This window comes from Epinephelus lanceolatus, chromosome 22 (genome assembly GCF_041903045.1).
Source record: "Epinephelus lanceolatus isolate andai-2023 chromosome 22, ASM4190304v1, whole genome shotgun sequence".
NCBI lineage: Eukaryota > Metazoa > Chordata > Actinopteri > Perciformes > Serranidae > Epinephelus > Epinephelus lanceolatus.
This window is the reverse complement of record NC_135755.1, coordinates 7,284,252-7,300,000: the sequence shown is the minus strand read 5'-3', so window position 1 is coordinate 7,300,000 and position 15,749 is coordinate 7,284,252. Positions and strand designations below refer to the sequence as shown.

At 40.8% G+C, this 15,749-nt stretch overlaps 4 protein-coding genes across 8 annotated transcripts in view; all 4 read left to right on the top strand.

Annotated features, from left to right (window-relative positions):
* LOC117246011 (uncharacterized) overlaps positions 1-11,313 on the top strand; it is a 148,297-nt gene extending 136,984 nt beyond the window's left edge. Inside the window, exons 2-4 of the mRNA XM_078163885.1 lie at positions 2,072-9,198; positions 9,386-9,610; positions 9,847-11,313. Coding sequence (XP_078020011.1) covers positions 2,072-3,240 — 1,169 coding nt within the window. The 3' untranslated portion in view covers positions 3,241-9,198; positions 9,386-9,610; positions 9,847-11,313. The remainder of the gene's footprint in view (positions 1-2,071; positions 9,199-9,385; positions 9,611-9,846) is intronic.
* Positions 1-15,749, top strand: part of LOC117245837 (uncharacterized) — a 277,287-nt gene that overhangs the window by 88,030 nt on the left and 173,508 nt on the right. The gene's annotated exons all lie outside the window — the stretch shown is intronic.
* LOC117245847 (uncharacterized) overlaps positions 1-15,749 on the top strand; it is a 301,333-nt gene that overhangs the window by 191,338 nt on the left and 94,246 nt on the right. The window lies entirely within an intron of this gene.
* Positions 11,448-15,749, top strand: part of LOC117245839 (uncharacterized) — a 110,950-nt gene continuing 106,648 nt past the window's right edge. The window contains exons 1-2 of one of the 5 annotated variants that reach the window (XM_078163849.1): positions 11,448-11,761; positions 13,311-13,703. In XM_078163849.1, coding sequence (XP_078019975.1) covers positions 11,569-11,761; positions 13,311-13,703 — 586 coding nt within the window. In that variant the 5' untranslated portion in view covers positions 11,448-11,568. The remainder of the gene's footprint in view (positions 11,762-13,310; positions 13,704-15,749) is intronic. The other 4 variants (XM_078163848.1, XM_078163846.1, XM_078163845.1 and 1 more) reach the window with 4 other exon arrangements.

Below are 15,749 nucleotides of genomic sequence, written 5' to 3'. Positions count from 1 at the left end.
GCACAACACAACTGATGGTCCCAACCCCATTGATAAAGCAAGAAATTCCACTAATTAACCCTGATAAGGCACACCTGTGAAGTGGAAACCATTTCAGGTGACTACCTCTTGAAGCTCATCGAGAGAATACCAAGAGTGTGCAAAGCAGTAATCAGAGCAAAGGGTGGCTATTTTGAAGAAACTAGAATATAAAACATGTTTTCAGTTATTTCACCTTTTTTGTTAAGTACATAACTCCACATGTGTTCATTCATAGTTTTGATGCCTTCAGTGAGAATCTACAATGTAAATAGTCATGAAAATAAAGAAAACGCATTGAATGAGAAGGTGTGTCCAAACTTTTGGCCTGTACTGTATATATTGTATATATGGTTGTCCTTGATTACCTGTTTTTGTTTGATGGATTTTAATGACTTTGAGGTTTTTTAACACCATGCCGGAGGACTACAGTTGTGAATTAGCCTTTGACAAAAACTGACCCATTTGGGCAATTCCAGCATGATGGATGTTACATTCAGAGAGAAAATTGGAATCTAAGCTTAACACTGACATGGCATTGATTTGAATTAGAAAATTGAATATACATATTTTAGTTACACTTATTGGGATAAAGATAAGCCTGCAATATGAAATGTTTTGACCCTTTGGATTTTGAGAGAAGTGACAAAATACCCAGCGTTATGGATGTTACGGAAATGGACAAGCTTTTCGGACTCACTGAACACACGATGAAAACTCTGTGAATTGTTCTTTCAAAGACTAACATGTTTGATGTCATTTTGTAGGGAAGGGTTTGAGGTACCCAAAAAGCACATTTAGGAAAACTTTTTTTTTTCCTGTTAAGGAAAGAATCACAAAAAAAGTGCCGTTATGGTTGTTACATTTTTGCGTTATGGATGTTACACATCTGAAATAGACAAAAAAAAACAATCAAAAATAGGGCTTTACCCACATGTGTTTGACTTCAATGGCATACATAGTAGGCGTTACCTTTTTGGATGCGACTGACTGGTCATAAATCACCTCAGAGTGACAGCTGTCAAGTGAATTTTAATGATGCGTGAGTCGAGATGACAGGCAGTACACCCATTGGTCTTTTCTTAGAAACACAGAACATGAATATTCTTAAGTGCATCAATGAATACAGCACATGCAGTTGGCAATTAAGGAAAATGCCCTTTTTTATATGATTTTTTAAATGATTTTTATGATCAGGCAGTGCGATTTTTTTTTTTTTTTTTTTTTTTTTTTTTTTTTTTTTTTTTACTACCTATTGTTCTTTGTCTTTTATACACGAAGTTAAACATAATGCTGATTATGGTGTGTGTGTTTAGAGAGAGAGAGAGAGAAATGTTCTACTGATCAAATAGTTCTGAGCTGTTTTTTTCAGATCTTCATTTACTTTAATGAAGACGAACCAAAAAAAATAACAAAACAACGGACGTGAGTCGCATTCAGCTCTAACAAAAGCACCGCGTCTGTTACAAATCAAGTTTACCAGAATCTCTACTGACTATAAGTAATTACAAACCGATGTAAGAGCGAGCTGAAGAAAACCTAACCGGTACTGAAGAGAGATGCGACGTGACCCATCCACCACCGCCGCTTCCCGTGTGCTTGATACACAAACAACATGGCAGCGAGTGGAGAAGAACTCGTTCCCAAGAAAGGAACGAGTTCTTCAGTTATTTGGAATTGGTTCAGTTTTGTGGCGTCAGACACAGAACAAACAGCACCCCGCTGCAAAGTGTGTTTGAAGGCTGTTGCTACCCAAGGTAGCAGTACAATTTATTGTAGCACCTCAAACAGAGGCATGCTGCTGAGTGGTGAGGTGTTGCTCCCTACAAAAATATCCCTATTCAACGCAACACAGGCTCAGCTCAATAGACTGTGTGTTCGGTGTTGTGCTGCAGGTTTGGGCCAGACTTGGTTATAATTGTCTTGGACATGGGAAAATGCGGCCCTAGCCGTGCTCTAGTGTGCTCACCTGTTGTGTGTGTGTGTGTGTGTGTGTGTGTGTGTGTGTGTGTGTGTGTGTGTGTGTGTGTTTCCTGTTTCCTGTTTCCTGCAGACGTCCAGCAGCTGTCGGTGGTTAAAGAAGAGGTTCCCCCTGAGCAGCAGGAGTGGAGCTCCAGTGTGGACCAGGAGGACCCAGAGCCTCCACACATTAAAGAGGAACAGGAGGAACTCTGGATCAGTCAGGAGGGAGAGCAGCTTCAAGGGCTGGAGGAGGATGATATCACCAAATTCACATCCACTCCTGTCCCTGTGAAGAGTGAAGATGATGAAGAGAAACCTCAGTCCTCACAGCTTCATCAAAGACAAACTCAGCAGATGGGAATAGAAGCAGAGGGAGAGGACTGTGGAGGACCAGAACCAGCCAGGAACTCAGATCCAGATACACATTTACAATCTGAGACTGATGACAAGACTGGAGAGTCTTCTGAACCAGAGACTGATGACAGTGATGATTGGACGGAGACCAGAGAACCTCAGTCAGGTTTAAACAATGATGAAGTCCCTCCCTGTGATTTGAATGTTTGTGAGAAAAGATTTAGCTGCTCTGAGTGTGGGAAAAGATTTGGTCAGAGGCGAAATCTGAAGGTACACATGAGATCTCATACAGGAGGGAGACCATTTAGCTGCTCTGAGTGTGGGAAAAGATTTTGTTACAGTGGAGATTTGAAGAAACACATGAGAGCTCATACAGGAGAGAAACCATTTAGCTGTTCTGTGTGTGGGAAAAGATTTAGTTATAGTGGAGATTTGACGATACACATGAGATCTCATACAGGAGAGAAACCATTTAGCTGTTCTGTGTGTGGGAAAAGATTTGGTCGTTGTGGAATTCTGAAGCAACACATGATAGCTCATACAGGAGAGAAACCATTTAGCTGTTCTGAGTGTGGGAAAAGATTTGGTTACAGTGGAGATTTGAAGATACACATGAGATCTCATACAGGAGAGAAACCATTTAGCTGTTCTGTGTGTGGGAAAAGATTTGGTCGTTGTGGAATTCTGAAGAGACACATGAGAGCTCATACGGGAGAGAAACCATTTAGCTGTTCTGAATGTGGGAAAAGATTTGGTTACAGTGGACATTTGAAGATACACATGAGATCTCATACGGGGGAAAAACCATTTGGCTGCTCTGAGTGTGGGAAAAGATTTGGTCGGAGGGGACATCTGAATTTTCATATGAGATCTCATATAGGAGAGAAACCATTTAGCTGCTCTTAATATAGGAAAATATTTAGTCAAAGTGAAATTCTGAAGAAACGCGTGAGATCTCCTACAGGAGAAAATCCATATAGCTGCTCTCAGTGTGTGAAAAGATTTGGTCACAGTGCACATTTGGAATAAAAAAAAAAAAAATAAACACATGAGAGTGCATACAGGAGAGAAACCATTCAACTGTTCTGAGTGTGGGAAAAGTTGTTGTCAGAGTTAACATCTGAAGGACCACATGAGATCTCATACTGGAGAAAAACCATTTAGCTGCTCTGAGTTTGGGAAAAGATTAGGTCACAGTGGTGTTCTTAAGTTACATATGAATTGTCATGCAGGAGAGAGATCATTTAGCTGGGTAATTTGTGGGGAATCATTTAGACAAAGTGGAAATTGATATACACATATGACAAACTGAAGGAGGAAAGTGATTCAGCTGCTCAGTTTATAGAAAAATCTTTTACGAAATAAGACCTTCAAAACAAATGACACTTATATAAGACACTGACCCTTCAGGTTCAGTGTTTGTATGAAATCCTTACCACAGGCTGGATGGTTACACAAACACATGAAAACCCACACAGGAGGGAAACCTTTCAGCTGCAGTGTTTGTCACCATCAAAGATTCACTTGGCTTCAACAACTCAGAAACCAGTCAGAGTTGGGTATTGTTTCAATTTTAGAATTTTAATCCTGGTTGTTGTTGGTTACTTGAAACAGTTGTTAACATCAAATACTATATGCAAAACTATATACATTTCCTCATTTTTTTTAACAGTTCTGCCATTTTCATTATATTTGAAAGTGCGCGGGGCGTCTGTGGATTAGTGGATAGAGCAGGCGCCCCATGTACAAGGCTGTTGCCGCAGCAGCCCAGGTTTGACTCCAGCCTGTGGCCCTTTGCTGCATGTCATTTCCCCTCTCTCCCCCTTTCATGCTTAACTGTCCTATCTATAAAAGCAAAAATGCCTTAAATTTTTTTTTTTTTTTTTTTAATTTGAAAGTGCGCAAGCACAGAATATGAAGTTGTTATGTTGTGCCTTTGTCTTTGCTCACATGTTGTATGTAAAGTGTTCTCCTGGATATTAATGATTTCATCCATGTAGTCAGGTCAGATTAAACTTGAAGGAGGGAGACTACAGGTCTGATATACAGTACAGGCCAAAAGTTTGGACACACCTTCTCATTCAATGCGTTTTCTTTATTTTCATGACTATTTACATTGTAGATTCTCACTGAAGGCATCAAAACTATGAATGAACACATGTGGAGTTATGTACTTAACAAAAAAGGTGAAATAACTGAAAACATGTTTTATATTCTAGTTTCTTCAAAATAGCCACCCTTTGCTCTGATTACTGCTTTGCACACTCTTGGTATTCTCTCGATGAGCTTCAAGAGGTAGTCACCTGAAATGGTTTCCACTTCACAGGTGTGCCTTATCAGGGTTAATTAGTGGAATTTCTTGCTTTATCAATGGGGTTGGGACCATCAGTTGTGTTGTGCAGAAGTCAGGTTAATACACAGCCGACAGCCCTATTGGACAACTGTTAAAATTCATATTATGGCAAGAACCAATCAACTAACTAAAGAAAAACCAGTGGCCATCATTACTTTAAGAAATGAAGGTCAGTCAGTCCGGAAAATTGCAAAAACTTTAAATGTGTCCCCAAGTGGAGTCGCAAAAACCATCAAGCGCTACAACGAAACTGGCACACATGAGGACCGACCCAGGAAAGGAAGACCAAGAGTCACCTCTGCTTCTGAGGATAAGTTCATCCGAGTCACCAGCCTCAGAAATCGCAAGTTAACAGCAGCTCAGATCAGAGACCAGATGAATGCCACACAGAGTTCTAGCAGCAGACCCATCTCTAGAACAACTGTTAAGAGGAGACTGCGCCGATCAGGCCTTCATGGTCAAATAGCTGCTAGGAAACCACTGCTAAGGAGAGGCAACAAGCAGAAGAGATTTGTTTGGGCCAAGAAACACAAGGAATGGACATTAGACCAGTGGAAATCTGTGCTTTGGTCTGATGAGTCCAAATTTGAGATCTTTGGTTCCAACCGCCGTGTCTTTGTGAGACGCAGAAAAGGTGAACGGATGGATTCCACATGCCTGGTTCCCACTGTGAAGCATGGAGGAGGAGGTGTGATGGTGTGGGGGTGTTTTGCTGGTGACACTGTTGGGGATTTATTCAAAATTGAAGGCACACTGAACCAGCATGGCTACCACAGCATCCTGCAGCGACATGCCATCCCATCCGGTTTGCGTTTAGTTGGACGATCATTTATTTTTCAACAGGACAATGACCCCAAACACACCTCCAGGCTGTGTAAGGGCTATTTGACCAAGAAGGAGAGTGATGGAGTGCTGCGGCAGATGACCTGGCCTCCACAGTCACCGGACCTGAACCCAATCCAGATGGTTTGGGGTGAGCTGGACCGCAGAGTGAAGGCAAAGGGGCCAACAAGTGCTAAACACCTCTGGGAACTCCTTCAAGACTGTTGGAAAACATTTCAGGTGACTACCTCTTGAAGCTCATGGAGAGAATGCCAAGAGTGTGCAAAGCAGATATCAGAGCAAAGGGTGGCTATTTTGAAGAAACTAGAATATAAAACATGTTTTCAGTTATTTCACCTTTTTTTGTTAAGTACATAACTCCACATGTGTTCATTCATAGTTTTGATGCCTTCAGTGAGAATCTACAATGTAAATAGTCATGAAAATAAAGAAAACGCATTGAATGAGAAGGTGTGTCCAAACTTTTGGCCTGTACTGTATGTTTTGAGATTAATGCTTTTATTAATCCTTTTGTCCTCATCTTACCTTAAGGGGAAGCAACTTTTTATCGTTTAACATAAGAAGCACCTCCTAAACAATTTCAAACTGAGTCATTCACCCATTTTAGATAGGAACTGTGCAAATCTGCAGGAAAGCCCAATCAGTCTTCTTTCAGCATTGGCAGTATAAAAACAAAATCGGGGAGTGCAGCAAAATGCCGCTTACCTACTTTTGTTTATACAGAATGTGCCTTTTTCGGGACAATGGGGGGCGTGAGCAAGTAATAAAGCGTGTAGCTCAGTGTGTGGCGTGGGAGGGAAGCCGCGGCTGGTCGGTCTTTTTGCAATTCTCTAATAAATTGGCAATTGGCAAAAGTTCCCTCTTGCGACTAGCTGCTCGCTAATTCCTGCTATCAGCTGTTTCCTGTTAGTCGACCGACAGTGGGTCGTACGTGCGGCATCATCAACAGCCCCTCCCGTGGCGGAAGGCCAAAAAGGTTCCACCAATATGTTTACCCTATGAGGTGGAAAATTGTGCACCTTGCAGGGTTTCCTCAGGTCATTAAAAAGCATTAAAAGTCAGTAAATAGATTTTGCAAAAATTAAGGCCTTAAATAGCATTAAAAAGCATTAAATTCGATGTCCGGAGGCATTCAAAAATTAAATACACTTGATGGGGAAAAAAACATTGTTATTCATGATTTATTTTGATTATATCAACATTTAATGATTTTGATCAGAAGTATAATGTGACGATTGACAGCAGAACCCTTTAATTGGTTATTGTTTACAGCTGGTGCACAAAGTCACAACACCAGATGCTTGCAATGCAGCGTGCTGTGAGGGTGCTCATGCTGTGGCGAAAGAGCGGAGGGAATATTAGCAAATGTCGGAAAAATGGGAAAATGCAAGTTTCAGCAGAAGTGGTTGGATGAGGAAATATTCAGAACCTGGCTAAAGCCCGTTGATGGTAAACCCGGAGAGGCATTTTGCAGCGTGTGCAAAAAGATCTTCAAACTTTGCACAATGGGCGTCAATGCGGTGAAATCACACATGCTGTCAGATAGTCACAAGTCGGTGATTAAAGGCAGGCAGCAGTTAACTGTGCTGAATTTCTTTGCCGTGACCAGCAACACAACTTCTGCTGTCGCCAGCACAACTGCAGCTGCTGCTGCTACCACCACCACACCTGCCACTACAGTGACCGCCTCCTGCCTTTTCAGGTTAGAGTTAGTTTTTCACATCATTCTTCAGGCTGGTTTTGTTCTTTTTGAAATGTGCAAATAAATTCTGAGACTGTAAACCGTCTTGTGAGCGGATGTGGGTAGAGTAGCCAAATATTGTACTCAAGTAAGAGTACTGATACTTTAGAACAATATTACTCAAATAAAAGTAAAAAGTAGTCATCCAAATAATTACTTGAGTAAGAGTAAAAGAGTATTTGGTGAAAAAACTACTCAAGTACTGAGTAACTGTTGAGTAACATCTGATTTATTTGTAAAATAAGAACATGAACGTAATCAATCAAAATAATAATCTGCAAATTCATGTATTTTAAACGATACCCCTTTAACTACATATGTATATGTATATATATGTATATATGTATATGTGTATATATGTGTGTGTGTGTGTGTGTGTATATGTACACACACACATATATATATATATATATATATATATATATATATATATATATATATATATATATATGTTTCTATCCAAATTTGATGTGATGAGTCTGTTTTAATGGCTTGATCTCCCTGTAGCCTCATAGATTTTTTTTTTTTTAAATCCACAGAGGGTTCACCCCAACAAACTGTCTAAGTACACAGACTTACTAGAGTCCCACAGAAAGCACAAGTCCTCCTCTTCCAGTGATACTCCTGTGAAAAATGCAAAAATCACAGCCTTCACTGCCCCACGGCTGGTAACACAAGCAACACTTGACAAGCTGGTGCAGTAGCTCAGTCCATAGGGACTTGGGTTGGGAACCAGAGGGTCACCTGTTCAAGTCCCCGTCCGGACCAAAATATGGAGCGTGGACTGGTAGCTGGAGAGGTGCCAGTTCACCTCCTGGGCACTACCGAGGTTCCCCTGAGCAAGGCACCGAACCCCCCAACCGCTCTGAGCGCCTGTCATGGGCAGCCCACTCTGACATCTCTCCACTTAGTGCATGTATAGGTCCTGTTTGTGCATGTGTGTGTTCAGACCTGTGTGAAAAACAGAGTGAAAAAATTGAAGTTCCCCTCGGGGATTAATAAAGTGTATATATAAAAAAAAAAAAAAAATTGTATGTGAGGCCAGCCAACCATTTTCTGTGGTTGAGACACCACCCTTCAAGACTATGATAGAAACCTTGCAACCTCATACAGTAATGACAAGGAAAACGTTATGCACAAGAATTCAGGAAGCTGCAAAACACAAGAAAAGCATAATCATCAAAAAGCTGAGTGCTGTGAACTATGTTGCTACCACAACAGACTGCTGGTCTGCCAGACAATGTAGCTACCTAGGTGTCACCTGTCACTGGATAGACAACACCTCACTGGAGAGGCACTCCGCTACATTGGCTTATAGACCCGTCAAAGGCTCGCACATGTTTGACATCCTTGCTGCCGCATTAGAGGAAATACATTCTGAGTACCACATCAGGGAAATAGTGACCAGGACGACAACAGACAGTGGCTCAAACTTCCTGAAGGCCTTTTGATTATATGGTGAGGAGACAGAGGAGGAAGCCACCAATGTACAAGAGGAGAGTGACTCCACCCTTGATGATGCAACAGAAGATGAGAGTGAGTCAGAGGCGGAGTATCAAGATGTGTCTGCTATTCTGGATGACAACACAGGCCTTGAGTACCAACTTCCAAGGCACCAAAAGTGTGCATGCCATCTCCTCGATTTTATATCCACAGTTAATGCCACTGCTGCAGGAGGAGCTGCCAATGAAACCTACAAGAGGCTCTCTCGGTCTGCTTTTGCAAAATGTCACACTCTTTGGAATAACACCAGCAGGTCAACCATGGCTCATGAAACAGCGGAACGTGAATGCAAGCTGCAGTTTCTCCGACCCAATCAGACACGTTGGAGCACCCTGTTCCTCGCCGTAGAAAGGATTATGTGCATCCACAGAGAGCAAGGAGAACAAGCAATTCGCAATGTCTGCACAGCATTAAAGATAAAGATGTAAGTTGACAAAACTTATATTTTGTTTTTAAAGAATAATAAAAATAAAGAAGCCTTGCTGATTAATGGATGAATCCACCTGTCTTAAGTTTTTTTTGCATGGTGGTGTGACAATTGTGGATGATTTTAATGAAATAATTTCACTAATTTATTTTATTTTTATTTTATTTTTTAAATATCCTCCAAGGGGAATCATCGGTGCATATGGGCCTCCTGCTGCCAACACTTTACCAGTTGCGGGACAAGCTGAAGTCATCTTGCAAAATATGTACACCTCTTGTTCACGCCCTGCAGAGAGGGATCCAGAAACGTTTTGGGGGCGTCATGAAAGAGCCTGAGCTGATTGCAGCAGCAATACTCTTACCAAGATTCAGAACATCCTGGACCACAGAGGAGAACATCTTAAATGCTGGTAAATATACTTGTTATCAATTCAGATGTGAACCAGTAGACATTGACATATATACATTTGTATAATGTTACTGTCATTTAGGATTATAGTGTGTCAGTGACAAACCACAGGGTGGCAATAGTCAGAAGCTCAGGTAACTTTAATGTCAAACATCAGCAGCTTGACAGCATATACAGTAAAAGGGTAAGAATAATGCGCAGACCTAATTATTCTGAAAATGATTTATCTTGCCACAGGCCTTGACTACATCAGAAATCACCTCGACACCGACTTGGGTGATGTCACCAGCACAAACAGCAGCCTCTCTGATGAAGACGACTTCTTTGCATCCATGGAGTCAGGAAAGTCATAAGTAGGAGAGCTGGAGAGGTACCTTTCATGTCTGTCCACTGCAGGTATGGATCTACTCCACACCTTTCCTCACATCAAGAAGCTGTCACTCAAAGTCAACACAGGTCTTCCTGCATCTGCAGCCTGTGAAAGACTTTTAAGTCATGCAGGACTCCTGTTCACTGCTAAACGATCACAGCTTCACTGCAAGAACCTTGAGAGCCAACTACTGTTGAAGCTTAATAGTCACATCACTGAGTGATTCTTTGGTGAAAATTTTTGTTTCTGCATTGTTTTGTCACAAACACACAGACTCAAACACACACATGCACAGTTTCAGAGTTTATGGGCTGCCTTGTTCTAGTTCTGCCTGCTGAGCCTGGTGAAAAAGTAAAAAGGTTTGGAAATTTGTGTTACTTGTGCTGTAATTTGAGTTATTTTGTAAATATTTAATTTATTTTTATTTTTGATTTATTCTGTTATTATTTTATTGATTTTATTTTTTATTGAAGTACTTGAATTTACCTGAAGAATATTTTAATTTAAGTTATTTAGTAATTATTAATTTATTTTTATTTATTTTTATTTATTTTATTATTTTATTTTTTATTGAAGTACTTGAATTTACCTGAAGATTATTTTAATGAAAGTTATTTTGTAATTATTTAATTTATTTTTTATTTATTTTATTATTTTATTGATTGGATGAACTCTAATTTACCTGAAGATGATTATTTTGTATTTTTGTCTGTCTGATTAAATGCTTGTGTTAACAAATAAATCAGACGTTATTGAACAGTTACTCAGTACTTGAGTAGTTTTTTCACCAAGTACTTTTTCACTCTCTTTCAAGAATAAACTTTCAATTTCAATGAATGTAATTCTTTAAATAGTGTTTTCAGTCATTTATCTTTGTTTGTGTTTCTAAAAGACAGCCTGTAATTTCAGCAACACTTCAAGACTTTGATTTTGAAGCTCATTAACTCATTTACACTGGAAGCTGCACTTTTTATTGTTGTGAACGTCACACAGTTTGAGCTGTGATAAGCTATGTCGACTCAGATTTTATGGGACCTAATTATTCATGATTTATGTGACTCAGAGAGGTGAAGCGGTGAAATCTCAAACTGATGTGGATTTTTTTTTTTAGGTGACCCTGTTTCTTTTTGGCTAAAAATGTTTTTTTTCTCCTGCCGGATTTTCATCTTTGTAATATTTTACTGAGTTATCTAATGGAGAAGGGTATACACTGGAAAGTGCCTTGATAAAGCCCTCTGAGGATTTTTTCATCTCTCCATTGTGTTTCTGTTGCTCATGTACTACTTTTTATGCAAATGTGAAAACAAATAAACTAAACTACAAATCAACTGGAACAGATCAATAAATGTCATTCTTTCAAATTGTGTATTTTAATAATGTATCCTACTACATGGAGTTTTCTAATAAAGCCTGGAATTTCATGAACAATTCTGGGCTTTTATGTTGAAGCTCATTAACTCATTTACCCCGGAAACTGTACTCTTTACTGTCGCTAACGTCACACTTTGAACAAGATGACGGCTGGTAGAAAGGTGTGTTAACAGAGTCTCAACTTTCTGTCTCTTTTGTTGTGTTCTTAAAGTGTGAAAATGTCTAAAGTCCAAATGCTGAGATCGTTGGTGAAGCAGCGACTAACTGCGGCTGCTGAAGAGATATTTGGGCTGTTTGAAAGAACGATAGCAGAGTACGAGGAGGAACTTTGTCGATCAAAAGAGGAGAACGAGCGACAACGGAAACTACTGGACGCTGTTTCCAACCCTCAGCTTCGGTTACACAGAGCAGGTTTGTTCATTAAACATTACAAGTTCATTATTAATGATATAACTGCAGCTTTGTTCAATAAATATTCAGTCTGTCGATGTTTATACGCCGCGTTAGCTTCTCTGGTGTCGTTAGCTTCTCTGGTGTCGTTAGCTTCTCTGGTGTCGTTAGCTTCTCTTGTGTAGTTAGCTTCTCTGGTGCCGTTAGCTTCTCTGGTGCCGTTAGCTTCTCTGGTGTCGTTAGCTTCTCTGGTGCCGTTAGCTTCTCTTGTGTAGTTAGCTTCTCTGGTGCCGTTAGCTTCTCTTGTGTAGTTAGCTTCTCTGGTGCCGTTAGCTTCTCTGGTGTCGTTAGCTTCTCTGGTGTCGTTAGCTTCTCTGGTGCCGTTAGCTTCTCTGGTGTCGTTAGCTTCTCTGGTGTCGTTAGCTTCTCTGGCGTTGTTGTCTTATGGAATCCGGAAGGGTTCTAAACGTCTGTTTTGTCGTCCGCATTAACAAGTCAAATATGTTCATCTTAACACGTCAAATACACATTAAGACGACAGAAATGGCCTGTTAACAGGTACATTTCTGACGTACCAAGACGTTTACTATTGGGTGCAGCCATTTCATCAGTTTTGGAGGGGAAGCTGATGTAACAGTATTCGGTATACATTGTATGCACATTTTTGTTTGTTTTATTTTTCCACGGTAAGTAGGAGGTAGTTACTAAAATGGACAGGCAGAGGGTACTTTCTGTAGCTCTGGTTGAGTATGAGAGGTTGTCAGCACGTAGAGCTCTGTGTGGGTAACTTCTTCGCAGTCTGGGGGTCCTGTTCAGATTTTAAATGTCAGGAACCTCATTTCCTGCATTCTGGCTATTTTTATGCATGAATTTGCGTTTTTTTTAATGTAATGTTTTTGAGCCCTCAAAATATACAAGATCCTTGTGATGGTAGAATTTGTCTAAATCTCTTTTCATTTCATGAACATTACAACAGTTAGATGAGGGAAACCCGTCTTAACAATGAAATATTTAAGAAACATCATCTCACAATAGAGCTTTTAGATTTAACTGCATTCTGTGTCCTTGATAAACCTGAAGCTGGATTGTTAGAGATTACATCACACATAACTAGGACCCTCATCTTTGCTGCCCAGTACATCCAGATCCTTGGGAATCCAGGACATGCCAGAAAGCTGATGATAGATATGCCAAAGAAGGTTTTAAGCTCCTCTGGAGTGATTTTCAGGCTGCCTCCAGTGATGAGCACTCTCCGCTGCTTTGTGTGCTTCCTGGTCATCTTTGTACTGTTTGAAGTAATCAGAGGGCCTCCAGTCTGGATAGCTGTGGCAAGCGTTGTTGTACAAAGTGTTCTCCTCTGCAACAGGGTTGAAACTTGAATGATAAAGAAAGGAGAGGTATAGTTTAATGAACTTTTAGCATTATACATTACATATACATATAAATTTTTAACTACATAAATCAAAAGGCTCAGTAGGTTGCCAAGTTAAGCTTTTCACCGTGTGTGTGTGTGTGTGTGTGTGTGTGTGTGTGTGTGTGTTTACTGTTGACTTTTTACTGTTTCCTGCAGACGTCCAGCAGCTGTCGGTGGTTAAAGAAGAGGTTCCCCCTGAGCAGCAGGAGTGGAGCTCCAGTGTGGACCAGGAGGACCCAGCGCCTCCACACATTAAATGGGAACAGGAGGAACTCTGGATCAGTCAGGAGGGAGAGCAGCTTCAAGGGCTGGAGGATGATGATATCACCAAGTTCACATCCACTCTTGTGACTGTGAAGAGTGAAGATGATGAAGAGAAACCTCAGTCCTCACAGCTTCATCAAAGACACACTGAACAGATGGAAACAGAAGCAGAGGGAGAGGACTGTGGAGGAGCAGAACCAGCCAGGAACTCAGATCCAGATACACATTTACAACCTGAGGCTGATGTCAGTGATGATTGGAAGGAGAGCAGAGAACCTCAGTCAGGTATCTGTCAAGTCACACATTTGCTTGTCTTTAGCAAGTCTCACGTCACTGTGGTTAGAACCACCTAAGTCAAGTCAAGTCCTTGTTATGAGTCAAGCAAGTTGAGTCAGGTCAAGGAAGTCACAAGTTAAGTCGACAGGGGTTGGCTGCGGTCAGTGAGAAGTCACCGCTCCTTGCTTAAGGGCGGCCGGCCCGAATGTCAATCTCGGGCACGGCTTGGCGTGGTATGGCATGTCTAAAGTCCCTATGGAAATACAAATTGGATTGACTTTAGTCTGCACAGCCAAGAATGGCAATGGAAAAACGATATTACTACCCCTTTAATCGGGCCCTGCCACTCAGAGTTGATTTGGCTACGGGAGTTTTAAAAGCTTGCAAATTATTTGCAGTATTTGTCTTTCCCTCACTGCTTTTTGTCACAATAGAGGTGCCAAACAACGTTAATCAGTATCTGCATGTGTGTATGTGCATCATTTGAAGCTCATGACCTGGGACTTTGAGGTGCAGGAGGATGTTGTTCTGTAGTGTATAGGCTAGCTGTATTCTGTCTGTTGGCTTAAATTAGGAAAACAATAAATTTGGGTTCAATGAAGCGTGAGGAGCAAAGGAGAAGAGAGAAGGAGAGGAGGATGGTGCTGTAAGATCAGGTCACATTACTGTATATTGTTCAGGAATATGTTTGAGTTTGGAGCGTTCAGACGTGTTGGAGTTTTTGGATATTGGACATTATGGACATTTCATGTAGGCTACAGTGGGTTGCATGTCATATTTGTGAGATTTGATTCAAAGTGACAGCCACTGGATGAAAACATAATGAGTGAGTTGATTTATATTCATTTTTTGTGATGATAAAGGCTTGTTATAGATGCTGGCTTTCTGACCTTTTTCAAAAACAGTGTTGTTTGTTGCTGCTTGTGTTGCAGACCGCTGTGTCTGCTTGGTTATTGTATTAATGGCAGGAGGCCACCGTTGCTGACACACTTGTGGTTTGTTGTTGTGTGTGGCTTGATTGTGTTGGCTTTATGGCTGTGTGGCTGTATCTTATGGTTTTCTAACATCACTGAAAGTCAAACTGTGTGTTCATTTTTCTTCTGTCTTTAGGTGCCCCGTTAGTTAAATCTGCCTTTGTGTCCTTTATCTCACTGAGGTTTTGAGCAAATCTTAAGTTTAATCCATGATGGTGACCATGGTTCTGAAACACCCTATCAGCAGTTTCTGCTGCTTAAATATCAAGAGGTCACTGTTAAATGATGATGGTGCTGAAATAGCACACCCTGTTGTAATCTGCATTTCTCTCTGTTTGGTCCCTCTGTCTTCATAGTTTTCACCTTGGATCTGTCTCGCATCTCAGTACAGCCTATAGGTCAGTCCAAACACTGTGGGCAGCTGTACTGGTGAAGTTAGTTTTAAGTTGGATATTTGACAGACACTCACTTTAGACTAAGGCTGCCCCCTAATAGTTGACCAAACGTTAATCGACCAGAGAGGTAAAAGACACTCAAATAAACATGAAACTCTATTAGGAGCTGCGCCATGTCAAAATAAATCAACACCTATATGACTGGACCATGTTGGAATTTAATTTGAAAGGGCAGACACAGGAAGTGGTGATGCTCAGCAGTCAGACAGGAGTCATGTTAATTTCCAGGGCTGGTACCTGCGGTTATTCCACAGGCTAGTTAATAACATGTCAGGCAGGAAATCCAAAGTGTGGGATCATTTTCAGAAGGTGAAGGACGAACCCAAGGTGATATGTGAACTCATCTTCATTGGTCGACTACAAACATGACGCATCATCTGTCAGTAGCTACATGCCCTTTAGCCACTTAGCACAATCATTACTGCTTTGCAGACAGCGTCATTAACAGGCGGCTCGCTCAGTGTGTGACGTGCACTTGTAGATAAAATATAGGCCTTTATTAATGAAGGTTCATTATAGTGATGTCATGAGAACCGATACTCGCGATACCTTTCGATGCCATGATGAAAAAACCCTGGCAATACTCATTTTTTTGAAAAAATGGAAGACCCGATACCAGCGTAAGA